At 36.0% G+C, this 27,716-nt stretch overlaps 1 protein-coding gene across 1 annotated transcript in view; it reads right to left on the reverse strand.

The window, feature by feature from the left end:
* Positions 1-27,716, reverse strand: part of NGLY1 (N-glycanase 1) — a 73,070-nt gene that overhangs the window by 3,472 nt on the left and 41,882 nt on the right. Inside the window, exons 5-10 of the mRNA XM_011974811.1 lie at positions 17,425-17,647; positions 15,170-15,291; positions 13,829-13,974; positions 11,706-11,816; positions 10,193-10,357; positions 6,698-6,883 (exon numbers count right to left, since the gene is read on the reverse strand). Of these exons, the coding sequence (XP_011830201.1) occupies positions 6,698-6,883; positions 10,193-10,357; positions 11,706-11,816; positions 13,829-13,974; positions 15,170-15,291; positions 17,425-17,647 (953 nt within the window). The remainder of the gene's footprint in view (positions 1-6,697; positions 6,884-10,192; positions 10,358-11,705; positions 11,817-13,828; positions 13,975-15,169; positions 15,292-17,424; positions 17,648-27,716) is intronic.

Below are 27,716 nucleotides of genomic sequence, written 5' to 3' on the forward strand. Positions count from 1 at the left end.
TCATCAAGTAAAAACATCAATCACAATAGTATTCTTGACAACCAACCTATAGCTATTTTTCTTCCAGGTGTGCCCGTTAATCTGAAAAATTTTAGAATCAGTGAGTTAGAGATTATGTAACAACTGAGCAATCACTCTCCAAAGAAAATGATCTGAAACTACTACTTAAACTAGGTATGTATAGCCAACTGTTGTTTGTTGTTGACAAACCTAGACGTGGAACTGTCAATTGCTCCATTTAAGTTTGGACAACGTCACTATAACATCCTCTAGTGTTCATATATGTTCCTACTGCATGCTCCTCCTAAAGCCGTTTGTAAGGAGGACGTGGGACTCAGGACTCCACCGGTGTTCCCTGGGAGTCATTAGTTTCACCCATCCTAAACTATTAGACATCTGAGTTACACACAGGTTAATCGCTCCTTTAAAGGAATGGCTACCAAAGGGGGATATCTGGGAAAGAAGAGCCAAACAGAGAGGTTACTGGAAGAAAGGTGAATTAAAAGAACTAAAAGACTTGAGGAAAGTAATCTTAAGACATAAAAATTTATATCTCAATATGCATTTCTGTATCTTGTGTATTTTCAGAGCTCACTAGATTCAAATGTCCCTCAAAAGTATGGGTATAAAATATGATAGGTTGAATTAGGTTAACTTCAAATCTAGCTTACTCCAATAACTGCCTTAATTATACTGTGTGGGTCTGGGTCAAAACTGTGGTTTTAACTGTAAGAGAAGGTTTATAGTAGCTGTTGAACATGCCTGACAGCATTTATTAAAGACTTAAAATTTTCAGTCCTAAAGGCATCATCAGCTTTTAAGACTAGAAAGTTAAAGAATAAGATAGAGGTCATGATTTAATACTTACATGTTTAAACATTCAAACATACTAAGAGCAAAATAAAAAATGTCTCATGTTAAAGAAACAGTATATGGAGATCAAACACCCTATTTATACAGAAAATTCCTATCATCTTTTTTGCACAATATATTCTGTCAAAGACTCATTTTTAGAGGTGGTAGAAAGTTACCAAGAATACGTATACTCAGTTTGGTAAATTAAAATGTGCCAAAACAATGGAATTTATAAAAAACCTCGAAATCTGGTCCTGTCTATGTATAATACCAACACAATCAGTAACTATACCTTTATTTAAAAGGGGGAAAAAAGGCAAACATTCACTTGTTTAGTGTAGAGAAAAAACATTTTTTACAACTGCTGATTATTCCTAACATCATGAGTTATTTGATAGACATATTTTTGCCTGTTGGCTTAAAAATTTTTTTTTAAATTTATTGTGTACATTCTATAAGCTTGGTTTTGTAATTTGTAGGTCTCTAAAAGGTGAGTGTTGCTATCCTACTTTAGCAGGAGTGCTAGTAAAGTCAGAAATCATGGAGGTTTTCTCCTGTATTCTATACATACCACCCCAACCCTCCTCCCACCAGTGACCCATCCTTGCTCCTTTTTGATGTCTGTAAGCACATATGGGCATATACAACCTTTGGGTGAGAACAAGACCTGTGTGTCTAGGGTTTAGGCATAAGCCATACTATTCACAATGTATACAAATAGAACTTGTCCTTCGGGTTGTGGCTGTAACCACTATTTTCAGGACTGAACAATTTGCATGTTGGCTTCTTTATGTAATTAATATTCTATAGAAGATCTTTGCTCAAAGATTTTTTGATTACTACATGTCAGGCTGCTATGGCTCCCTAGAGGTTCAGTTTGTACTATATTGTTTGAAGCTCTTCTTTAATACATTCTTAAAATTATTGTTCTACTTAGGCTGCTAAGATTCACTCAAATTAAGTTCACCATACAGCAGGCACCCTGAAGGTCGTCATTCCTACAGATATAGAGCAAAACAGTTGTATTTCAAGGGATCTTAAATTGTTGCTGGTAAACTGGTACTTGCAATGAGTCTTATTTTTGGTTATTCCATTTTATCTTGAAAATCAAACATGAATCCACTCCTAGTTCCCACTGTATTTAAATATTTCTGTGTATACTTCCAATTTATTCCATTTGGAGAATCTGGTTAGAATTTTTAAGATTTCCATGTATACTTCCAATTTACTCCATGTGAAATAGGAAACTTTCATGGTTTCCTGTTACATAATTGCAAGGTAATCAAAGTCCCTGGGACCTGACAATTATTTACCTCTCTAGTCTCATTTCTCACTATTCTCCTTCATACTCTCTACTTTTCACTCTTTCCTGAATACACCAGATGTCTCTCACCTCAGTGCTTTCAAACCCACTATTTCTCAGGTCCCCAAACAACCTCCCCTTCCATATCCTATCCTCATACTAAGAAACTCTCCCTCTTCCTCCTCTCCAAAAGCCAACTCAGATATTACTTCTTCTCAAAGGCCTTCCCTGACTCAGTGTGATACTATGATATGTGTGTGTGTATATATATCTCTCCAGATTTTCATTCACGGTTCCTGGCTCATAACTCCCATAGCCTTTGTTATTTCTAAGGCAGGCCATGGAAACTAAAAATATACTCTAATCTCCCCACAACTTTCTGTCTTGGAGCTGACCATAAAGAATTTATCTGACCTTGTCTGATTGTGGGTCACAACACCCCTATTTCAGAAAGTGTCCTGTTCCATACCCTGGAGGTGGAAATGCTGCACAGAGACCAAGAAGAATCTGAACAGATAGGCTTTGCTGGGGTTTGTCAGGCTATTAGTATCAGATCACACCCTTTTTGTCCAAACATATTTCTACACTGTTGTCATGGTTATGAAAATCCACAAAAGGCCTATGAGAACAGCGTTTGGAGAACTTCTGGAGAGCTGATCACATGGAGGTTCCTAGAGGGTGGCGCACCTGGGGAGGGCAGAGGGGCTCCATGTGCCTTCCTATACCTTGTCCTCTGCATCTCTTCATCTGCATCCTTTGTAATATCCTTTATAATAAACCACTAAATGTGTTTCCCTGAGTTCTGTGAGTCACTCTAGCAAATTAATTGACTCCAAGGAGAGAGTGATAGGAACCTGATTTACAGTCAGTTGGTAAGAAGCACAGGTAAAACAAACTGGAGCTTGTGACTGGCATCTGAAGTGGGGAGGGGACAGTCTTGGGGACTAAGCCCTCAACATTTGGGATCTAATGTTATCTCCATGAAGATTATGTTAGAATTGATTGCATTAGAGGTCACTCAGCTGGTTCTGCTAAAGAATTGCTTGCTTGCTTATTTGGGGGAACCCACCCCCCACATATTTGGTCACAGAGGTCTGAGTTGATTGTTGTAGAGAGAACAGAAAAACAAAACAAAAAACGTGTAGAGTGAACAAAAAACAAAACGAAACAAAATACTTGGAGTATGAGGTTTTTTTCACTCAGATTCAGGGTGTTAGTGGCTCTTGTTTCTGTCTTCTTTCTCTCAGTATCATAAACAAACATATACTCTTCTACCATTTACCCCATTAATCTAAACGGTTGGCCCACACATGTCTTTCATTTACCAGCTGATATGCACCCTGAGGCTTGCCTCTTAATTCACCATTACATCTGACTGCCAAGCACAATATTTGACAATGTGCATATTCGCTAAGTGCTGAATGAATTCTTGACATAATGCCATGCACCCGCCCCCTCCATCAAAATGCTAAAATGACTGTAGTGACAAAGAGAGAGATAAAACTGATCAAAACCAAAAAGTATCTAAGACCATCTAAAGGACACTCAACAAAGTGAAGTTTTTACAGTGCTCTACATAGTCCTAGGGGTGATGCAGAATTTATGCCACATACATTCTTACATTCACCAATCTTTACTAAACACTTACTATGTATCGGGTACTATGCCAGATGTATGAATACTGAGAGTACAAAAGTGAGTAGAAAAAGACAAGGTCTCCCCCTGAGAATTGTTTACAATCTAATGTAAACGTTACAGAAAGAGACAAATAATTTATTCTCATACCTATTTGTTGAATACATGCCATGAAAGAGAGGTACATGGTACAAATGAACCTATAAAGAGGGAAATGGATTCAGTTTGCTGGGACCTGAGGGAGTGAGGCTTGGACCAAGTGGCAAGGTTAAGAATACATTAATCAAAAAAGAGAAGTATAGGAGGTTCTGTGGAGAAGGGAGAAGGGGCAATATATCTGCAATGCAGAGAGCAAGGGGTAGCATAGTGCAAGGCAAAGTCAGAGAAGAAGGCAAGGAGCAGATTTGGAAAAGACTTGGAGCTATGTCTTACTCTAAGAGCACTCAGTTAAGGATTAAGTTTTTGTAAATGTTTCTTTAGCGATAGCATGGATCACAGGTTTGAAAGAATTAGGGCAGATGGAGATTAGCAAGGAAGCTATTAATACTACTTTTATCAAGGTGTTATCACTTGCCTCCCAAAAAGCATACTGGTTTTCTTGATTTAGTTTTTATATTCTTTTCAATTCAGATATTATTGAACAATGTTATTTGCTAAATAGCAAATTTTAATCTTTGTGCTCCTGGGAGGATACCTCTTTGAGAGGTAAAGAATCTGTTCTAAAACTCTGAAAGCAGGCTGCATGTGATCTGTCATGACACGTGGTTGGAGATTACCAAGAAAAAGTGTGGTGAAAAATACATTTACTATTCAACAGAGCTAGAAAATCCCTAATTGGGGGCGTGCTAGTACAGAACCAGAAATACTGATTTAGATGGAATACCCAAATTATAATGACAATTGTTACTTCCGAGTTATCACTGTCTACAAGTAAAGATTCTAGTATTTTTCTTCATTTGATACTAAATATATGTAGCTAGAAAGAAACTCATTCAACTTAAAAAAAATGGTACCCTTCATAAAAGTATATCAAGGCATAAGCTTTACTTGAATAGGGGTGTGTTTTCTATTTAATGGCCTTTGTCTATCATTTACATTATTTAAATCTTTCTCATACAATAGCCCCTCTGTGGCTAAAATGTTCTATTTGGAGATGCTGAAACATGCCACGTACTCCATGCCTTGTTTTGGTTTCCTTGCCTGATGAACACCTACTCAACCTTCAGCGTCCAGCTCAAATGTCGTCTGCTCAGTGGAGCTTTGCCCAACTCCCACAGCCAGAGCTAATCACTCCCACCTCGCTGTTTCCATAGCAATGTGCTGATATCCTTATTATAGCACTCTGCATCATGGTTAAGATGGCAGTTTATGCTTTGGCTTCCCCTTTTAGATCGTGAGGTCAGGAATCATCTTTTTGTCCATGTAGCTGAGAATAATGCCTGGCACAACAGTACAAGTTTGCTGATAAACAAATGAGTGTATAAGACAAAGAAGGAATACTCCATAGAGTAGTTCTGTTTCTTGGCATATCACATCTTCTGTAACATATCACTATTTTCCCCATCATTACTACTTTACTAATTTTGCTGGTTAGGCAGAAACACATGATTTTTCTCCATTTCAGCAAGTATAGTCACTGGATAAATAACACTTTTATTCTATCTTGCTTTCTGTTCAGAGAAATTCTTAGGCTAAGGATAGTCTTCTAGAAGATGTTCATCCTCTCTCATCAACTACACAACTAATTACAGATATCTTGAAATTTTAAATTTTATCTCTATTTTTATGCATTTCTTTAGCTAAAGAAGAAAATTCCAAAATTTAGAATAATCCTATAAGTTATTAATACAAAAAATGCCTCAACTTTTTTAGTATTAGACAATGTGATATAAACGGAGTATTTCTATGTTTAAGCAGCAAGGTAAGTTTTTGAACAAAAACTTACGGTTGAAAAAGAGAAAAGCAGAGACCTTATCACTGTATAGACGTCTTTGGTAATTTGACAAATGCCTAGTACAGTGACAGAATATAATAGATGCTCATAAACACTAGCAGCTGTTTGTAAGTGTCTCACTTTTTAAATCTATCCAATATATTTTACAAGTGAACAACTTCCCACTCAAGTATCTTGGTAAATTAACTTTAAAAGCTTCCTATAAGTTAATTAATTCCTATGAAACTCTATCAATAATAAGATCAGATCTACTGAGGTCATGTGAATAGCTTTAAGTTTATTTTGGTGTATTTCTAAGGAGCAGGCAGTTTTAAAGCAAAGCCTCTTATTTGTTACTGAGAGCATGTGATGATAACATGCAACTTGGTATAAATGCACTGCTATAGTCCTAACCTCTACTTACTTATTTTTTTAAGATACAGAGAAGAAATAACCAATATTGCTGCTCAATCATCCATTCTTTGAAGTGACTGCCTATTAGATGTTTAGCTTTCTGAAATTTTGAACTAAATCTATTATACTCCCTAAATAGCCTGTATTTAATGGGTAATCAATACACATCTGTGAAGGAATTAATTCACTCTCTCTCTCTATATATATATTTATAGTATTGAATAGAATATATATATATAGTATTGAATAGAATATATATATATATTCATGCAAAAATCAGTCACATGACTTCATCATACATTTGATTATTTTTCCCCATGAAAGAATTAAATTCATCCTCTTAGATGAAAACAGATACTTTCTTGATAAAAATGCAAGAATTTCTAGTGGACTTTTGATTACACACTGGGGACACAATTTTCTTTTCCAGGTTAAAGGATTACTAAAAATAAGTATGATATATCAGTTTTCATATTTTGCACAACTGAAAAATGAAGCCAATCTATATTTGCTTAAACAATGACAAAAGTTTTAAACGGTTTTATGTATTAAGTTACCATGTGCCAGTCTGTTTCAACTTTTCTGAATATAGATTCCATTTTCCACACACCATTCTCCCATCCAGAAATGGTTTGATTGTTATTTGAAACTCGAACATAACGATCTTTCACAATATTATAACAAAGGTGGAGCTGTTTAGAAATCTTCTCATTTTCAGAGGGAATAAACGAGGTTTCTTTTCTCTTAAAAAGAAAGCAGAATTAGTTTTTCAACATTATGAAAGATGTAAAAAAGAAAAAAGAGAAATTACTAAGCAGAGTGGTAAAAGAATCCTTCAAAATTGAAAAGAAAAAATTGGTGCCATTGGAAAATTTGGAAATTATTTTATAAATTAAATATAATCAGTATGATGTTATTATAGCTCTAAACATTACTAGAGAGAAAAACAAGAAGTATGAGCTCTGACTTATATTTTTGTGATTTTGCATTCAATGAATTCATTAATTTTTATTCTTTTCTACCACCACCACTATCCCCTACTTGGACTTCTACAACTGTCTCCTGAAGCTGACTCCCAGCTTTCAACTCTTACCTCTCCTATCCATGCTCCACATAGCAATCAAATTGATTTTTGAAAAAATGTAAACTAGGATATGTCATTTTCCTGCTTAACTCACTTCAGTGACTTAAACTCCAAGCTCTTTACCAAGGCTACCAGGGCCTTATGATGGTTCACCCTGTTTGCTTCTCCAACCAGATGTCCTGTTACTCTTCCCTTTCATTTCTACACTCACATCATATTACTTTTCCTTTAGTTCTTCAAAAAGGTCCAGCTCATTTTGCCTCACGGCCTTGAGACATGCTGCTTCTTTCGTCTAGGATGCTGTTCTTTCTACTCTCCACATACTTGATTCTTTCTCATCCTCAGTCCTCAACCATTTCTTCAGTGTCCTTTCCTAATTCCCTAAGGTAGGAGAGCAGCTGAGAGGTATAGCATGAAACAGTCTTTTGCATGTGTAAAATTATTACAAAAGCTCACATTTTAACCTTAAAATCCCAGGCAATCTTTGCATTCTAGTCCAAAATAACATTAATATTTTATAAATTTTTTTTTTTTTTTGAGACGGAGTCTTGCTCTGTCGCCCAGGCTGGAGTGCAGTGGCCGGATCTCAGCACACTGCAAGCTCCGCCTCCCGGGTTTGCGCCATTCTCCTGCCTCAGCCTCCTGAGTAGCTGGCACTACAGGTGCCCGCCACCTCGCCCGGCTAGTTTTTTGTTTTTTTTTTAGTAGAGACGGGGTTTCACCGTGTTAGCCAGGATGGTCTCGATCTCCTGACCTCGTGATCCGCCCGTCTCGGCCTCCCAAAGTGCTGGGATTACAGGCTTGAGCCACCGCGCCCGGCCAAAATATTTTCATTCTAAGATTAAAATAAAACTTTTCTTTCTGGAAATGATATCACCAATGTTCCTTCTGTTTCCAACTGATTGCAAGATTAATTCCAAAAGTATTTAGGATCAATGTTTCTCTATTTACTTTTAAAACAAACATCTATTTCTAAAGGAAAAAATGATTTCTTTTTAAATCCATGGCCCTAAAATGGTTTCCAGCAATTAAGAAACTTAAAAAAAAAAATTCAAAAGAGAAAACAATGTGGTATGCAACCCAATTCATATTTTTAAAGTTAATCAACTTCCATGCCATGCAAGAGGTAGCACACCCATGCCTAAAAAGAAATGAAGACCTAAATAATATCCATGTTTTAAATTGAACACAGCTGTGAATTAAATTAGCTCTTTTTAACTGGCTGTATTTAGATTTATACTTGTAACACACTGCACTGGCAGTGATTTGAATTATTTGTTGAATTTGGATCTTGTAATCCTATGGCTGAACCAAAACTTTTAACTGCCTGCTACAGACGATAGGACAAATTAAAAAGCAAACATAAAATTTATTAGGGATAATTCACTCCTTTAAAACATACTCTGTTACTAGAGAAATGAGCTGCAACAATGGCAAATTTAGAAAAAGTAGATAAATAAAACTCTGGAACTGCTTGATATTGATATTGTGATGAGTTATTTTCCTTTCAAGCATTTTTCATTGCAAATTTCCTAAACATTTATATTAAATGCTCTCCAGTGACTCAACTTTAGCTCCCTAAAGGCGAAGGAAAGCCTATTATACTGTCCTAATACCCGTTACAAAGCCTAGCACACTGATTTTTACCTAGTCACTTAACTTTAGGACCTAACTATGGAAATTATATTTCTATTGTTATTTACTTTTGGGAGATTAATCATGTGATGTCTTAAACAGTAAGTTTTAATATAACAGTAATTATACCACCAACAATAATTTCTAGCCAATATCAGATATAGGCAAGCATATACCAAGAAATAAACACTTTCATCTGCTGAATTCCCCAAATTCTGTATTTTCCCCACTCCATAAAGTTTTCATCTGGAGAGGATAAAAGTGAAACAGCAGTCTTCTAAATGCATTAGAATCTCATTTTAAAAGACCTAAATAAGCACTTCACAAAAGAGAATGAGGACATCCAAAAGTTTAAAGAACAGGCATTCAACATAATTAGTCATCACCAAAATGCAAATTAAAATCACGATGCTACTATATGCCACCAGAACTGCTAAAATGGAAAAGATAGACAATACCAAGTGTACACAAAGATGTCAAAAAATTTCATATACTGCTGTGAGAGTATACGCTGGCATAACCATTTTGAAAAATTGTTTGGCAATATCTACTAAAGCTGAATATATACTCATACTCTATTACCTAGCAATTCCATTCCTAGGTATACATCCAACAAAATGCCTAAACATATTCACTGAAAACATGAATATAAATGTTCAGAGCAGCACCATTTATATCAGCCAAAACTAGAAATAACCCAAATAGCCATCAACAGTGAAAAATTACATTCATACAATGAATTATACAGCAATGAGACTAAACATACCATACATATTGCAACATGCAACTCACTGACACAAAGTTGCACAAAAGAAGTTATATACAAAACAGTACGTGCTATATGATTCCATTTATATAAAGCACAATAACAGGCAAAATTAATATATCATGTTAGAAGCCAGAATAACGATTACTTTCAAGAGTGTAAGACAGTGTGGAAAGAAACTCACGCTTGTTTCTACAGTTCCAGTGATCTGTTTCTTATTCTGGTTGGTGATTATATGGTTGTTAAATTTGTAAACATTCATTAAGCTGTACATTTGTAATTTGTGCATTTTCCTGTATATTCTTCAGTAAAAGTTACACTACACTAAAAATTTACATAAGGTAAAAAAAATTTTAAGTCCCATTTTAAAAATGCTTTGCTAACTCTTACACATGATTATGCTATGTCAATCAATTACTGGTTCTCTTAAAATGTTTGCATTTTAAAATAATTACTCTCAAGTTAACTGAAAGGTCATAGTCAATGCAGTTGGAGCATAGTACAGGAAAAGCATAGTATAGGAAGCAGGAAAGTAAAATGATCATCATGCTAGAATGAATTAAATACCTGTAGACCCATTTCACCTCGGGCTACTCTCCAAGCCACTGACCCAGATATTCTTCCCCCAAGTTCTCCAGGTTTAGGGGTTTTGGGAGATATAAATTCAACAAGCTCCACAATTATCCTCTGGAGAAGTTCTTTCCTTCTGTTTTCTGACAAAAACAGTTGCCTCTGTAATTCATGTTTTTTAAAACAGTTGTTAAGATTAGGGGAATATATAGGTCCATCTCTAAGAAAGAATATACGTAAAACACTTGCATTTTAAGAGGTCTTGAAACAAGTATTGAATTTTATTTTCAAACATATATTAATTCAGAAAATAAAAAGGACGCTGTGGAAAAGTTAAATAATTTTATAAATTTTACATTGGGAAATCATTTAACACCTATTTCCAACTCTCCATGAGCTCTACTGTCCTAGATTTATTTATAATGAAGGTAGCAACTTCTGTTTCTGGATATGATAGACTGGCTTGTGTCAGAATGTCTTGCTGAGAAAAGCTAGAAAAGCTAGTAGAAACACACACACAGAACACTCACATATAAACACCTGTTGAATGCAACAGAAAGCTGCAAAGGCAGCCAGAACTTGAGAAGTTAAGACTCCAAGAGAAGAGAAGAATTCAGGTGAAGGGCACATACTGCACCCTTTTCCCTTCCAGTCATTTGTCAATTATTAAGTGGCATGAGAACAGTCTGAGAAGCCAAGGACAAAATAGTGACTAAAGCGCTGGAAATCAAACCAGAAATTTTTAGCAGAATCACAGTGCTGGGGTAAAAATAAACTGAGGGTCAGAGTCTTCTACAGCAAGGGGGTCTAGCAAATACTCCAGGTTTTCAGGTAGAGATCTCTGAAGGGCTACACATTAGGAGTAAGTGCAGATTCAAAATAGACTGAAACCTCACCTGGAATCATAATCACTGATTGGATTAATGTGCTCTGCTCTGTTCTGACTGCCTGCTACAGCAAAATTCATTGCTTATTTTTTAATTTATGAAAAAAACCCACATGTATAGAGTTAAATTTTTCAATACTATCCATGGGGTATAAAATAAAAATTGAACCTTTCATCTTGGAACCCCAGTTCCTCTCCTCGGAAGTAGTCATTGTTAATAATTTCCTGTGCCTTGCTTCAGAAATGTCCTCACATGGACGTGTGTGTGTGTGTGTTTGTGCGTGTGTGTGTGTGTATGTACACACATACTACATAAATATGAGTCTGTGTCATATCCAAAGCACAGTTACATTGATAAATAAGACAACACACTTTTTGTCAGGTACTACCAACACTGAAATTTTGTTTCATAGAACTTTGAGATGAGACAGTTTAATCCAAAACTCGTAATATTTAAAATGAGTCCTCAAAATTTTCAATGAACAGAAAGACAGAACATATTAAAATATTCTTGCTTATGAAACAATGCTACTACTTTAAGAATTTCAATAGGCTAATAAATGGCTATTCTCGATTACATAAAAAATGTCAACTGTTCTTTCAAAAAAGATAGCCACCACATACCTGCTTATTAAGCCCATTAATAGTTTCTCGAAGTAATGCTTCTTTAACCTTAGTTCTTCTGGCAATCACCTCTTCATGTTTACAGGAATATCGCCAAGTAACATCAACTACCTGAAACAAATAACAGACTACAAATAATTAACAAGATTACAACCGTCAACCTTTATTTACTAGATACCTAAAATGTATGTAATTTTTAAATGCTTTTTTTTTTTTTTTTTTTTCTGGAGATGAAGTCTCGCTCTGTTGTCCAGGCTAGAGTGCAGTGGCGTGATCTCAGCTCACTGTAGTCTCACTTCCCAGGGTCAAGTGATTCTCGTATCTCAGCCTCCCGAGTAGCTGGGACTACAGGCATGCACTATCACGCCCAGCTAATTTTTGTATTGTTTTAAGTAGAGACAGGGTTTCACCATGTTGGCCAGGCTGGTCTCAAACTCCTGACCTCAGGTGATCCACCTACCTTGGCCTCTCAAAGTGCTGGGATTATAGGCATGAGCCACCATGCCCAGCCTTAAATGCAATTTTTAGAATACTATCCTTTGTTTAAAATTTAAAAGCCATGGGGCCAGGTGCAGTAATCTCAGCACTTTGGGAGGCTGCAGTGAGCAGATCACTTGAGGTCAGGAGTTTGAGACCAGCCTGGCCAACATGGTGAAACCACATCTCTACTAAAAAAAAATACAAAAAAATATTAGCCAAGTATGGTGGCACGTGCTTGTAATCCCAGTTACTCAGGAGGCTGAGGCAGGAGAATCGCTTGAACCTGGGAGGCAGAGGTTGCAGCGAGCCGGGATCATGTAAGTGCACTCCAGTCTGGGCAACAGGGTAAGACTCTGTCTCGAAAAATTAAAATAAAATAAAATAAAACTTTAAAAGTCTGTAAAATAAACTGAATTCGTCACTTATTCATTCCTAAACAGTTGATAGTTTAACCAGAAATGCTATGATAAAAAAGTGAAAATTTCAAAACATTACCTTTTTAAAATGTATCTGCAAAGCTGATTCCACAAAATTCAATAAATAAAAATTTTATCCATTTTTATTATATTAAATTTATATTATAGAACTGATTTTTAATACAAGTGGAAAGACAATTCAATGGAGAAAAAATAATCTTTTCAGTAAATGGTGCTAGAACAATTCATTATCCATATGTAAAAAAAACCCTTCATACCTTAGATCCTATAAAAAATTAACTCAAAATAGATCACAGATCTAAGTGTAAAACTAAAAATATAAAACTTCTAAGACATAACATAGGAGAAAATCATTGTGACCAACGGCTAGGCAAAATTTCTTAAATATAACATCAAAAGGCACAATCCATAAAACAACAAATTAGTAAACTGAACACCAGTTTCTTCTCTTCAAAAGTTATTAAGAGTATGAAAAGACAAACTACAGATAGGGAGAAAAATCTTTCCAAAGCACATATCTGATAATGGACTTATATAAGATTATATAAAGAACTCTCAAAACCCAACAGTAAGAAAAAACAATACCCAATCAAAAAAAAAAAATAAGGGGACATATGGATGGTAAGCAAACACGTAAAAAGATGCTCAATATTATTTGTCGTTAGGGAAGTACAAATAAAAACCATAATGAAATGCCACTACACACCTATTAAAGGGAATAAAATTAAAAAGTCAGATCATACTAAATGTTAGCAAGGACATGGAGGAACCGGAAACCCTCACATACTGCTGTGGATGGCACAATCACGTTGGAAAACAGTTTAGTGGTTTCTTAAAAAGTTGTATGTATATCTACCATATAATGCAGCCATTCTACTTGTAGGCATTAAGCAAAGAGAAAAGGCAGCATATGCCCGTATAAAGACTTGTGTGCCTGACTGTTCATGACAGCTTAGTTTGAAATTGTGAAAAAAACTGGGAACTACCCAAATAGCCATTAACAGGTTAAATGGTAAACTATGGCACATCCATACAATGAATACTGATTTACAGTGGTGATTTCAGTGTATACAAATAAAACTTATCAAACTGTACAATTTAAATATATGCAGGTTATCGTATGTTAATTTTACATTCATAAAACTGTCAAAAAAGAAAAAACTGTATTTTATTTTTGGAAAAAAGTTTTTTTCTTTTATGCCCTACCTCATCTTTTGAAAATGCTATGACGTAGGAAAGCTTCTTGCCCCATCCTATTTCATAAAGAAGTGGCTTGTCACAGACATCTTCACATGCATCACAGTGTAGCCACCGCTGCTGAGAAGGAGAATAGACTTCTGTCCAGACATGGTCTACTCAAGTAAGAGAAAAGAGAACAATGGAAAAAAGACAATGAAATCAGAATGACTTCTAATAACTATACACAAACTCCAAAGAATCATAAAGTAACGTGTAATATTCTGAATTTTAGTTAATAAGTGCATTTTGTGGCACACAGGATTTTAGAATACCTGTATTAATTTCTGTCTCTTTGAAATCTTAAAAATGTTTTTCCAATTTCCTTTAATGTGGTCAGTTTTAGGCTTACTGCGCGCTTTATCTCTTAAGAAGGTAGACATATTAAACAGCAGCATAAAAAGTATCATTCCGATTTTACCATCATGAAGGAGTTAATGCCACTTTTGAAACTACAGTCTCTCTCTCTGGACTTTAAGACCCAGAACCAGCAGGAAGCCTAATAGAATCTCTGGTCAATATATGCTTTATATTTGATTTTAAGAGAACACTAACTATTAACGGAAGGTTTCATTTAATTCTTTAGAAAATGGAAACACAAGGAAAACAACTTTTTAACATGTAGACCACCAAGTCATTTCTAAATAGGGACAACACAAATATCACATGACTTTTATTTTATTATTTCTGTATACTGCGATTTAAGTTTACAGTTTACTAAATCTTTTATAGTAATCCCTATAGCAATGAAGATTTCTATGGCACATTATTAAATGTTTTTATCCATATATAAATAGCATCACTATAAATGCCATGGTAAATTGCTAATAAAAGAAATAATACCTAGTGTTTGATAGATCAATAGGGTGGTTATAGTTTACAATAGTCTACTGCATATTTCATATGAGAGGAGAGAGTAATTCAAATGTTTCAAGCATAAAGACAAATATTTAAGATCACAGATATCCCAATAATACTGATTTGCTCTATGGAATTTATATAAATGCATTAAATTATTACAAGTATTCCCCAAATATGTATATCCATTATGCATCAATAAAAATAAAATAAAGGGGAAAAAAAGAATATTTATAGTGCAAAGCACCAGGCACAACGCTAGGTGTTTTACAAAACTCTTGTGATCCCTTCAAAAAACCTGGAAGGTTGGTATTATTACTGTTTTACACAAGGCAAATGGAAGGTCAGACTGACAAGGCCAAAAAGTAACAGAGAATGCTGCGCTCAGAATGTAAACCCAAACCTGTAAGCCTGCAAAGCCCTACTACCCTCTGCTCATTCCACATTCTGTACCTGTGTAATCCCAAACATAGCGAGCTTCAAATCCTAAAGCTCGACAGCACAGTGTAAAACAATTGGCCCACTCGCCACACCGTCCACATCTTGTTTCCAAAAGTTTCTCAGGGTTATTATATCTGGTTTGAAAAGAAAAAAAAACTTTGATTATCAAAATCAAGATTTTAAAGATAATTTACATTACCTCTATGCTAAACAGAAACGTTTCTTAATTTTTTTTTGTTTTTTTTGAGATGGAGTCTCACTCTGTCATCCAGGTTGGAGTGCAGTGGCGTGATCTCAGCTCACTGCAACCTCTGCCTCCCGGGTTCAAGTGATTCTCCTGCCTCAGCCTCCACAGTACCTGGGACTATAGGCGCGTGCCACTAGGTCTGGCTAATTTTGTTTGTATTTTTAATAGAGACAGGGTTTCAACGTGTTAGCCAGGATGGTCTCGATCTCCTGACCTCATGATCCACCCCGCCTGCCTCAGTCTCCCAAAGTGCTGAGATTATAGGCGTGAGCCACTGCGCCCAGTCTTTAATTTGTTTTTAAATATTGCTTTAGGAATCTAGGATATATGAGGCACAATGTTAGAATCTTTGGTGAAAAATAAACAGTAGTACTGCTTTCAAGGTGTTTACAATCCTGAGGAAAGGAATGAACACAAATAATTTTAATATATGGCAGAATGTGATCAAACAATGCAACAGGTCAGATTTAGTGTTTAATATATGGCAGAATGTGATCAAACAATACAACAGGTCAGGTTAGTGATCAAAAAATACAACAAGTCAGAAAGTGGCTGGGGAGGAGAGCTTTCATTTGACCTGTGTTTTGAATAACGTAAGATTTGGACAAGCAAACTGGTATAACTAGCTCACTATATTTAAAAGGTAAACAACTTTAACAAATTACTCTACAAAAATTTTAGCTTAAATTCAATTTTATCTAAAATACTATCTTTCTAATAATCATTTTGATTAAAATTTTACTCTTTTGAAGTATTTAAAGGTGCCTGCTAATTTAGAAGTTGTTTTTTGGGATCTATTTGTAACATTCTTTTTAGAAGTTACTCCAATTATAAAATTACCAGACAATTCGAGAACACTAAATTTTGCATTTTGTGTTGAGATGGGTTTTGAACTGATCGAGCTGACCAGGAAAAGTGCTGCAGCTGAGCAGCGAGGTCAGCGATGTGCTTTGGAAGGAAAGGAAACAGTGGCATGAATGAATGGGCTCTGCGATGACAAGTCTGTTAAGCAAATGCTTAATGAAACATTTCTTAAGCTAAATAAATGAATTCAGAACTTAGGTAATTAAATAACTTTTTTCTTTTTTTTTTTTGATGAAGTCTCACTCTTTTGCCCAGACTGGAGGGCAGTGGCACAATCTCGGATCACTGCAACCTCTGCCTCCCAGGTTCAAGCAATCCTCCTGCCTCAGCCTCCCCATATAGAGAACAGCTAGAGATTGAAACGAGCACATGATTAGAAACTATGTCCTGAGCTAAAAAAATTAGATATTTTTAAGACGTGGTATGTTTTCTTGACTGATAATACAACCAAACTTTATAAGCATAGCCAATTCAGAAAATCTGAAAACAGGCTTATAAATGAAAGAATGCAAATTTAAAATTTAAAATGTTCTTAGTTTAAAATTAAGAGATATGAGGAGTAGGTTAGGTTGGGCAGGGGAAGCACCTAACTAAAACAAACTTCTGCTAATAATACTGATAATAATAATAATGCTGATTATTGTGAGAGTAAATACAATTATGTGTTTAAAATAATCATCCGATGATAATATGGAAGGTTAAAGTATACTTCAGCATTATTATTATCAGTATTGTTAGTTACCAGACAGTTAAAAATTAGGAATTAAAAAAGTAATACAAGATATATAGCATTAAACATGACTATACTCAAGTTATACTTTAGAACAAGAGTCAACTAATTTCCTATAAAAGACAGATGGTGAATATTTCAGACTTTATGGGTCATATCATTTCTGTCACCATTATTCAACTCTGCTGTTCCAGCATAAAAACAGACCACAAGTATATGAATCAGCATGGTTATCTTCTAAGATAACTTTACTGACAAAAACAGGATGTTGGCTGGATTTAGCCTGCCAGCCAGTTTGCTCACCTGTGTTTCAGAGGAATACGTTTCTGATAATTAAAATAAATATTAAAAAGTTCATTTAGTAAAAACTCTCTTCTAACTATTTCATTAAGAGATTATTCTGACTTTACTGTCCTGGGCACCCACCTTGGGAATCGATTGCTGAACTGGCAGGCATCACAGTAATGATCTTCCACTTTCTTTGCGCCCCACTTCAGCTCATCGTCATTGGGTAGTAATGATCTATCTCTAGACCTAGTCTGTCCACCACATTTGCTGCACAAAATGTTATTCACCCAGTGAAAAAATTCTTCCTTAAACCAGTGCAAAAGCTCCAGCAAAAGAAAATCCTCATCACTTACATTAGTACCTGAGAAATTAAGGGAGAACCAAGTAAGAGCTAAAGCTGGCAAAATTTAAAATATCCACACATATTTATTCTCAAATATGAACCTGAAAAATATGAAAACGTAAGATGATTTTAAAGGTTTTCACTAATAAGAGACAAGAAGAAACTGTCATTTATTATGCACTAGGCTGAAATACAATGACATGTATAACTGCACATTAAAAACAGTAGAACATTTACCATTTTATATCCTCTAACTGACATTATGCATTAGCAAGTGAGCTAAACACAATGACCTCTTAGGGAACTACAGTCAGTTAGGAATTGATCCTGAAGTACAAGGGAGGTAGAAAAATAAATTTGATTTTTAAAAACATTTAAAAATGGGATACATTAAATTTGTTGTCAGGTATATACACAAGTAAACATTAAACAATCACAAAAGGCAGAAATCACAGAATTCCAGACATTTAAAAAATCATCCTAATTATTAGCCTTTCTATTAGGGCTTCAACTGTACAATACAATCCATCTATGGATACTCATCCCCAAACACATAAAAACACAACCATATCTCTAGTATATATAACAATCCTAATATTATGACAGATAATATTATACCCACTTTTCCATAAACAGATCTCTCCTGATCATATTCAAGACCATGGTAACTCTGGCAAGAAGGGAAGGAGAGGGAAAATCAATCTTAAAAACATATATGGGGGTTCTCATCTCTATCTTTAATGTTTTATGATTAAGATAGAGTGATAAAACATAAATATGAAGGATATATATAGCATAAAAATCTAATAAAGCTTGATGTTGGTCATAGGTGTATGATACATTATACTTTGTTCTTGTATTTAAGTTTGATGTGTTTCAAAATAAAAAACTACAGAAAAAAAAAAACTACAGAGAATGTAAAAAGGTCAGAAATATTAATGTTCCTGGAGGGAAAACTCAATATTTCTAAAGTTGTTAACTTTCCACAAATTAATCTATAATTTAATACAATCCCAAATAAAATTATACAATATTTTTTCATAAAATTTGACAAGCTAGCCAGGCGTGGTGGCTCACACCTCTAATCCCAGCACTTTGGAAGGCCAAAACAGGCGGATCATCTGAGATCAGGAGTTCAAGACTAGCCTGGCCAGCAAGGTGAAACTTTTGTCTCTGCTAAAAACTACAAAACTTTTCTGGGTGTGGTGGTAGGCGCCTGTAATCCCAGCTACTCGGGAGGCTGAGGCAGGAGAATCACCTGAACCTGGGATGCAGAGGTTGCAGTGAGCCAAGATTGTGCCACTGCACTCCAGCCTGAGTGACAGAGCGAAACTCTGTCTCATTAAAAAAAAAAAAAAAAAAAAAAATTGACAAGCTAACTACAAAATCTCATGTGAAAGAGAAAATGCACAAAAAGATCCTCACAACTTTGAATAAGAATCATGAGGTAAATCTGCCTACAGTGTATCAAGACATATTATAAAACTCTAATAATTGAAACATTGTGATATTAGTGAGGAATAAACAAACAGATCAATGAAACAAGAGTCCTGAAAGACAGATTTCTAAGCAAATGCACAGTATTTAATAAAGTTAGCATTTTAAAGCAGCTTTAACAGGATGGACTGTTTCAATAAATGATATTTGGACAAACAGCTATCTAAGTATCAGATCCCTACTATAGTTCATTTAAAAAAAAAACAAAAAACTCCTTCTCCAGAATACTATAAAATAATAGAAGTTTATAGGTGAATGTGTTTATGTTTATGACTTTGGGTTAGGGAAGGTCTTAAGCAAGATACAAACCGTTAAATCAATAATAAAAAAAAAAATTTCTTATGTTAAAAATAAAAACTTTTGAATTTCAAAAGCTATACTAAAGAACCCTGGGAGAAAAAATTATAACATGTCTAACAAAGAAAATATAAATTTCTGGCCGGGCACGGTGGCTTGTGCCTGTAATCCCAGCACTTTGGGAGGCTGAGGCAGGCAGATCACCTGAAGTCAGGAGTTGGAGAACAGCCTGCCCAACGTGGTGAAACCCCACCTCTACTAAAAACACACACACACACACAAAAGCTGGTCGTGGTGGCAGGTGCCTGTACTCCCAGCTACTCAGGAGGCTGAGGCAGGAGAATCACTTGAACCTGGGAGGCAGAGGCTGCAGTGAGCCGAGATCACGCCACTGCACTCCAACCTGGGCGATATCTCAAAAAAAAAAAATTTCTAAATACATAAAAAACTTCTATAAATCAGTAAGAACATTAAGAAACCCATTAGAAAAATTCACAAAGTCCATAAAAGAAATTCAATACTTTCATTAAGTGGAAACAAATATTCTTAGACACTTCTAGTATAAATTGGAAGGCGATTTGGCAGGATCCATTATAGTATAAAAGTATTACACGTACTTGACATTTCAGTATCCATCCAAGAGAAACACTTGTGCATGTGTGTCAAAAGATATTTTACAAGACTCTCCACTGTGGTGGCATTTAGAACACAGAAAATGAAAACAACCTCTATGTCCATCAATAGGGAATTGTATAAATAATAGTATATGTACAATCAAACACTATGGAGTGAAAAGGCTGTCCAATACATATTTGTAAATGAAAAACATCAAGGAGCTGAATAGATGAGATGATAAATTTTACATAAACCCCACACAACTTAAACTATTTTTATAGATAATTATTTACAGGTATAAATATCCAGGACAAGACATGAAAAGGAACAGAACTGAATGGCAGGGAGAGTTTGGAGTTTCCCGTATAATATGAAAGCTTTCCAACAGGAAGATATTCATGAATTAGTTACATTAAAAACAAAGTTTTAGAAACAGAGGACTGTCATTCTCCTTCTCGGTCTAGTGCCTACCATGCAGCAGCTGGAGTCATCTTTTTAAAAGTACAGGCCAGATTATATGACTTACAAAACCCTCCAATGGGTTTCCATCTCATTCAGAATAAAATTCAAAGTCCCAACTCTTGTTCTTTCAGCTGGCCCCCTGTAGTAGGCTAAAAAATGGCCCTCAGAGGATATCCATGTCCTAATCACTGTAGCCTATGAATGTAGTTACCTTATGTGGCAAAAAAAGAGAAAGGTCTTTGCAGATGTTATAAAGTTAAGGATCTTTAGATGGGGAGATTATCCTGGAATATGTGGATAAATCCAATCACAAGTAACCTCATAAGAAGCAAGTAAACGGAGATTTTACACACAGAGAAGGCAATGTGAAGATGGGACAGAGAGAGACTTGAAGATGCTGGCCTTAAGACCGAACTGTTGCAGCCACAAACCAAGGACTGCCAGCAGCAACCAAAAGCTGAAAGAAGCAAAGAACAGATTCTCCCCTCCAAAAGGAGCATGGCTCTGGGGATACTTTGATTTCTCTCTGTGACAATGATTTTGGATTTCTGCCTTCTGGAACTGTAAGAATGCGTTTCTTTTTATTTCACCAAGTTTATGGTAATTTGTTATAGTAGCCCCAGGAAATGTAAATACCCTCTTACCTCTCTGACCTCAAACCCTATCTCCTCCTGTCTTGTTCACTGGCTATAGCCACCATGCTCTCCCTGCCATCTCTTAAACTTGCCAACCTCACTCCCACCTCAGAAGGCCTTTGCAGCTGCTCATGCCTTCTACCTAAAAGGGAAATCATTGCTTTTTAGAGAAGCCATCCCTGAAAATCTTGTATCAAACAGCATCTTACTAATCATCACTCACTCTCTGTTCTCCCGCTGGTCTTCCTAGCACTTTTCACTAGTGTGTGTGTGTGTGTGTGTGTGTGTGTTGTGTTCCTATAATGGTAGGTACTTAGTTTTGTTCACTGCTATATCTCCAACACTTAGTGTTCTGCTTGCTATACACTAGATGCTTAATAAATACTTGAATGATGAAGGGACTGAACAAACATGCCTCAAAATATTACTTAGAATTGCAATTGTTCACTAGTCATTATCAAGACCAAGAAGGAAAGGATAACAGCGTATTTGTACTTCTGTTACATACTCCAGGTATAAATCAGCACGTTTCCAGCTGAAAGTACGACTATCAAACAGTAACACCCAATTAAGGGTCAATGTTCCTCATTTAAGCAATATCCTTAACTAGGGGCTCAGAGAAATAAAAGTAGATTCCTGTATGATGAAAGCTCAGAAATTTCAGAGATAAGGGAAGCCTGATTTAGATGCTAAATTCTGTGAAGACAATATTGGGTTTACTTCAAAAATTAAGACTTCAAATTTCTAAAGTTACCATCTTCAAAAATACCATATAAATGTAGATTTCTAGTAACTTATCAGTGACAAAATAAAATCAGCAAGTTTAGGCCCCAACTCCATTCTCTGAAAACCCCTTCAATGTACAAGAGAATGAGAAAATGGGTAAAAACATCAGTAGAGGTAGCCTCATCCATGTTCTCCATCTCATATCTTCATATGCAATTTAGTAGGCCAAGACACATTTTGTTACCACTTTTCAAAACTAGGTTCCTCCTCCAGAAAGGTGTTTTACCTGTATCTGAAACATGCAATCATGACAAACCTTCAGTCTACCAGGCCAGAGCTATCAAACCATGCTTCTCTATCTCATTTGGCAGTGTCACAAGGTCCCCACTTCTGCATCAAACCAAAGCACTTTCCCCAGTCCATAGACCCAGAATATGATTTTGTCTGGAAAGGAAAAAACAGTCCACTGCACTAATGAAAGAAAATCACCAACTTGGCCAGCGGGGGCTTCGTCATCATCAAAGTGCCATTCACTCACTGGGGCAGAGACTGATGGTGGCCATATAATAGTCACTTGCCACTTCGTCCTCATTTGTAGAATTTCAATTTTGGAGGGATGACAATGCACCAGCTAAAAAACTACAGATCCCAACTTCCCTTGCGGCTAAGTGTGGCTAAATGACTAAACTTCACGTGACTCCAAGAAGACAACTTCAAGAGAAGGAGCTCAAATTAGAGATAAAACCTTTACGCTTTTTCTCCGTTTCTTCTTCCTGATGTTTGGTCTGGAAATGTAATGGCTGGAGCTGCCGCAGCCATTTTGGACTACAAGGTGATGTGAAGGATGGAAAACATGTACATCTGAGCTGAAAGACAGAAGGCACCTAGGTCTTTGATGATAGCTCACCATTAGCACCAGACTACCTCCATAATTTCTTACATGAGAAAATAATATCTAAGCCACCAGTCATTTTACTCATAGCAGAACCTAATCCTAATTGATATACTCATTGTGCCTGCCGTACCACTTATTTCACTGTATGTTTAAGTTTCCTTCATTTGTTACTCTTCCTCTTCCTATATCCTGTTGTGTTTCTAAACTATCGCCATCCAATAGAATTTTCAGCAATAATGGAAATAATTCCTATTCCTACTGTCTAGTAAGGTTGTCATTAACCACTTAAGGTTATTGAGTAGCTGAAATGTGCTGAATGTGACTGAAGAACTTGATTTTTCATCTCAATTTAATTTAAATGTAAATATCCACATGTGGCTAGTGCTACACTGTTTTCTAGAACCTCTGTAATCCTACCTCTCCACCCTGTCCTCTCAATTTTAGCAATCTCATTTACCTGCATGGTTTTACCTATCATCCTAAAGTGTATTTCAAGGCTTGACTTCTTATTGAATTTCCAGGCCTATGTTTTCAGTGACAGTCCAGATAGCAGGCACCTCAACTCGCTCTTCCTTTCCCTTCAAAACCTGTTTCTACTAACTCCTTTAATTTCCTAGTTGCCTAGATTCAAAGTTACCCAGTCATCTTTGACATCTTCCTTATATATACATGATGCCTTATCCTATCGACTGCCAATTACACATATTCTATAACCCCAACAACTTTCACATCCATCTTCTCCCTTGTAATCTCAACCCTTTGTTCACCCTCTTACCCCTCTTATGTAAATTAGATTACTATTGTGTTTTAATTTTTCTCTCTTTGTACTCTTTTGATTTTAATTCATTCCACAAGTTATTACTAATCTTCCTCAAATACAGTCTGATGTCACTCATTCAAAGCGTCAGTAGTCAATCCTGCTGAATTACCTATTCAAGAACACCTGAAATATCATTTTCTGCTTTCTGATGAAAAAGGTTATGTAACATTTCTGCTATATGTTCAATTACAGTCACAATATAACATTAGTCTTTTTGCCAAGACTTGTGTTTCCTTTGAATTTCTTTGGTCTTTACAATTTCAAACCTTACTAGAAATATGCTTTGTTTCATTTTACTGCTAATTCTTTTTGAAAACATTAAAAATGAACTCGGTATACACTGCTCTGTCTGAAATTCAATGTCAACCAAAATACGGTTTCAGCCTACTTGATCTTCCACTGCTTTATATACACCCTACCCTATACACAGTCTAACTGTATTATTCATTGTTCCCAAATAGAGCCTGTCCTTCTCTGCCTCTATGCATGTTGACCACTACACTTGGAAGAAAATCCCCAATCTCTTAATATGTACTTTGACATATTTTATAAATCCCACTCATCCTTCACGCCCTTAAAAAAAAAAAGCCCAGTCTTGTACTGATTTTCATAATTTTCACTACTAATCTGCTGGCATTTCTTTCCTATTTTAATTAAAACTTTTTAAGTGTGAAAGAATGTATACATAGATCTTAAAAGTCATACTCCAATGTGATGAAGTTATTGATGTTTATCTTCTCCCTATTTTCCAAATTTTCAACAACCCCTGTATTATCTTTATAATTAGAAAGAAAAAATGCTGGAGCAAATGTTAGCAGGGAACATCAGCAGATTTTTATGGGACATGGACTTTAAGTCTTAGCTAATGGACTTGAAGGATTCTTGGTCCACTGATAAGACCATTCCCACTGTGAGGACAGATGGACAAATGCATCAGGATAAACATAACGTTCACCTAACTAATGCTCTTTATTGTAGATTCTTGCTCCTTGAGCAATCTCCTGGTTGTTATTTGCCTAGAGAGAGAAAATATGATGGACACAAACAGGAACATTCTGTCTCTATGCTATTTCTCATTGAAGTTTATTCATTTAGCAACATAATGGTTTTTTTTTTATTTTCATTTTTTTTACTTTTTGAGATGGAGTTTCGCTCTTTTGCCCAGGCTGGAGTGCAGTGGCGCAATCTCCACTCACTGCAACCTCCGCCTTCAGGTTTCAAGCAATTCTCCTGCCTCAGACTCCCAAGTAGCTGGGATTACAGGCAACTGCAACTGGCTAATTTTTGTATTTTTAGTAGAGACAGGGTTTCACCATGTTGGCCAGGTTGGTCCACAACATGTTTTAAAAATTATACCTCATACATTACATTTGTTGGACTCTGCTTTACACTCAGTTGATCTGTATATTTGAATTCTCATCTTCTATTCAGCTGCTTCTTAAGGCAAGGCTATATTATTATACTGTCTCTCCCCTGCAGGGCCCAGCCCAACGACTCAAACACAAAACATGTTCAGTAAGTACCTGATAAACAGGCATTTATGTAAGGCATCATATAAAGGACCACAGTACTTTGAAGCTGGACAGGGCCTGTATAATCACATATTAAAAAGTATTCTTATTGTACACACAGGAAAAAAACTGTTAATACAAGAAGAGAACAACTGTCTTAAAGTTAGCAGGCCTGTAGCAGAAGTAAATCTAAGGCCCAAGCCAGTCATCAAAAATTTTAAAATGGCATAGCGTAACATTTTTAAAAAGACAAAAATCACCAAAATACAATGGGTAGCAAAATATATAAATGACATATGTGAAAATTGATCAAATGGTTAAAAAAGGAAGAGATACACATAGTTAAGCCTTCAGAGGGATTTCTGGTTTCAGCTTCCAGCTTCAATCAAGCAGAGGTCAAAAACAATAAAAAGCTCAACTGAAATCAGTGACTTTTCTTGGACCCATTAGAGAACTGAGGTCACAGAGTGAACTATCACCCCAAAATCCAAAAAGACAGACAAATAAAGAGAATCACAGCCCAAATCTGCTTAAATGGAACAGAAGTCACTACAGCCATAAACTGGTAAGGATATTTAAATAGCAATTTTGACAAACTGCTGCAAGCTGAGTATGGACTAGCTTGGGAGTAAGAAATTCAGTCTTGGGAGAGGTCCCTACACTTCTGTGCATTTTGCCTGCAGGAAGCCCACCAGGTTTTCACAATGAAGAACCAAGAAAAATCCTTTGTGGCTCTAGAAAAGATGGGATGAGTAAGAATTGTGAGGTATAGCCAGAGTGTTCTTCACAATTAAGGCCTACTCTCTAGGGAAAAAGATTTTACCAGAGTCTTCTCTGAACTGGGGGAAGGACATACATTCCCCCGACTCCAGCCCCTTGTAGCCCTCCTGTCTCACCTATGGGGGTAAAAAGGCTAACAAACACTTGTGAAAGGCACAGGCCCAGAGATATAGGCCCACTGAAATACCGAGATTTAATCAAAAGATTATAGAACCTTCTCCTTGATACCTTACCATCACACCAATAGGGCTCCAGTATAGTAACAATGGATTACAACTAAACAAACACCAAGCAGGATAAATGCAGACCCTAAGGAGGAGCTCTTAGGGAACCCTAAAGACAATGGGGGAGACAACAAGAACACTGGAGGAATTTGAAGCCCCTGATACCTACAGCTATAGCAAACAGGAAAACAACTCTAGTTAGATTAATTCCTAGATTAGCATAAAACCTTACATGAAAGGCCTGTTTACATCAGTTCCTATTATCCAGTACATCAAGCCCAGCTTGTACATGTATTATTTCATTTATTTCTAAAAATTATCATTCTTATTTCTACATGAAGAAACTGAGTCATAGAGATTAAATCACTCGCTCAGTGACGCACAGGAAGTAGTGGAGCTGAATTTATACAAAGACAGTTGACTCCAAAACCTACTCTTAATAAATAATGTCTCTCTACCAATAAAAGTGAGTCAATGGTCTATTCATATGGATTCATTCTGAATATGGTTTCTGTTAGATTCATATTAAAATTCACTAATTTAAATTCACTAGTGATGCTATCATATATTCTGTGGGCTAAAGTTCTACTTTACCTAAAATATTCATATACCAATGATTAAACTGCAAATACATATTCAGTTTAAAAAAAAAAAAGTTGTTAAAAAGAATGTTCAAAAGACTTGAATAAACATTTCTCCAAAGAAGATATTCAAATGACCAATAAGCACATGAAAAAAATGCTCAATATCATGAATTAGGAAAATGCAAATCAAAACTACAGTGACATACCACTTCATCCCCATTAGCATGGCTACTATTGAAAAAATCAGAAAATAGTAAGTGTTGGTAAGAACATGGGAAATTAGAACACTTGTGCACTGTTAGCAATGTAAAATGATACAGCCACTGTGGAAAACAGTATGGTGGTTCCTCAAAAAAACAAAAATAGAATTGCCGTAAGATCCAGCAGTTTCACTTCTGGGTATATACCAAAAATAACTGAAACCAGGATTTCAGAGTAAAGTATTTGCACACCCATGTTCATAGCAACATTATTCACAATAGCCAAAATGTTGAAACAACCCAAGTATCCATGAATGAATGAATAAATGGATATGCAAAATGTGATATATACATACAATAGGATATTATTCACCTTAAAAAGGAAGGAAGCTCTCTCCCCCTCAGCGCTGCCTACAGAGGTGGCAGCCATCAGACCCCTTGTGAAGCCCAAGATCATCAAAAAGAGAACCAAGAAGTTCATCTGGCACCAGTCTGACCAATGTGTCAAAATTAAGTGTAACTGGCGGAAACCCAGAGGTATTGACAACAGGGTTCATAGAAGGTTCAAGGGCCAGATCTTGATGCCCAACATTAGTTATGGGAGCAACAAAAAAACAAAGGACATGCTGCCCAGTGGCTTCCAGAAGTTCCTGGTCCACAACGTCAAGGAGCTGTAAGTGCTGCTGATGTGCAACAAATCTTACTGTGCTGAGAATGCTCACAACGTTTCCTCCAAGAACTGCAAAGCCATCATGGAAAGAGCCACCCAGCTAGCCATCAGAGTCACCAACCCCAATGCGAGGCTGCACAGCTAAGAAAATGAGTAGACAGCCCATGTGCA

This window comes from Mandrillus leucophaeus, unplaced genomic scaffold (assembly GCF_000951045.1).
Source record: "Mandrillus leucophaeus isolate KB7577 unplaced genomic scaffold, Mleu.le_1.0 Scaffold149, whole genome shotgun sequence".
NCBI classification, from domain to species: Eukaryota; Metazoa; Chordata; class Mammalia; order Primates; family Cercopithecidae; genus Mandrillus; species Mandrillus leucophaeus.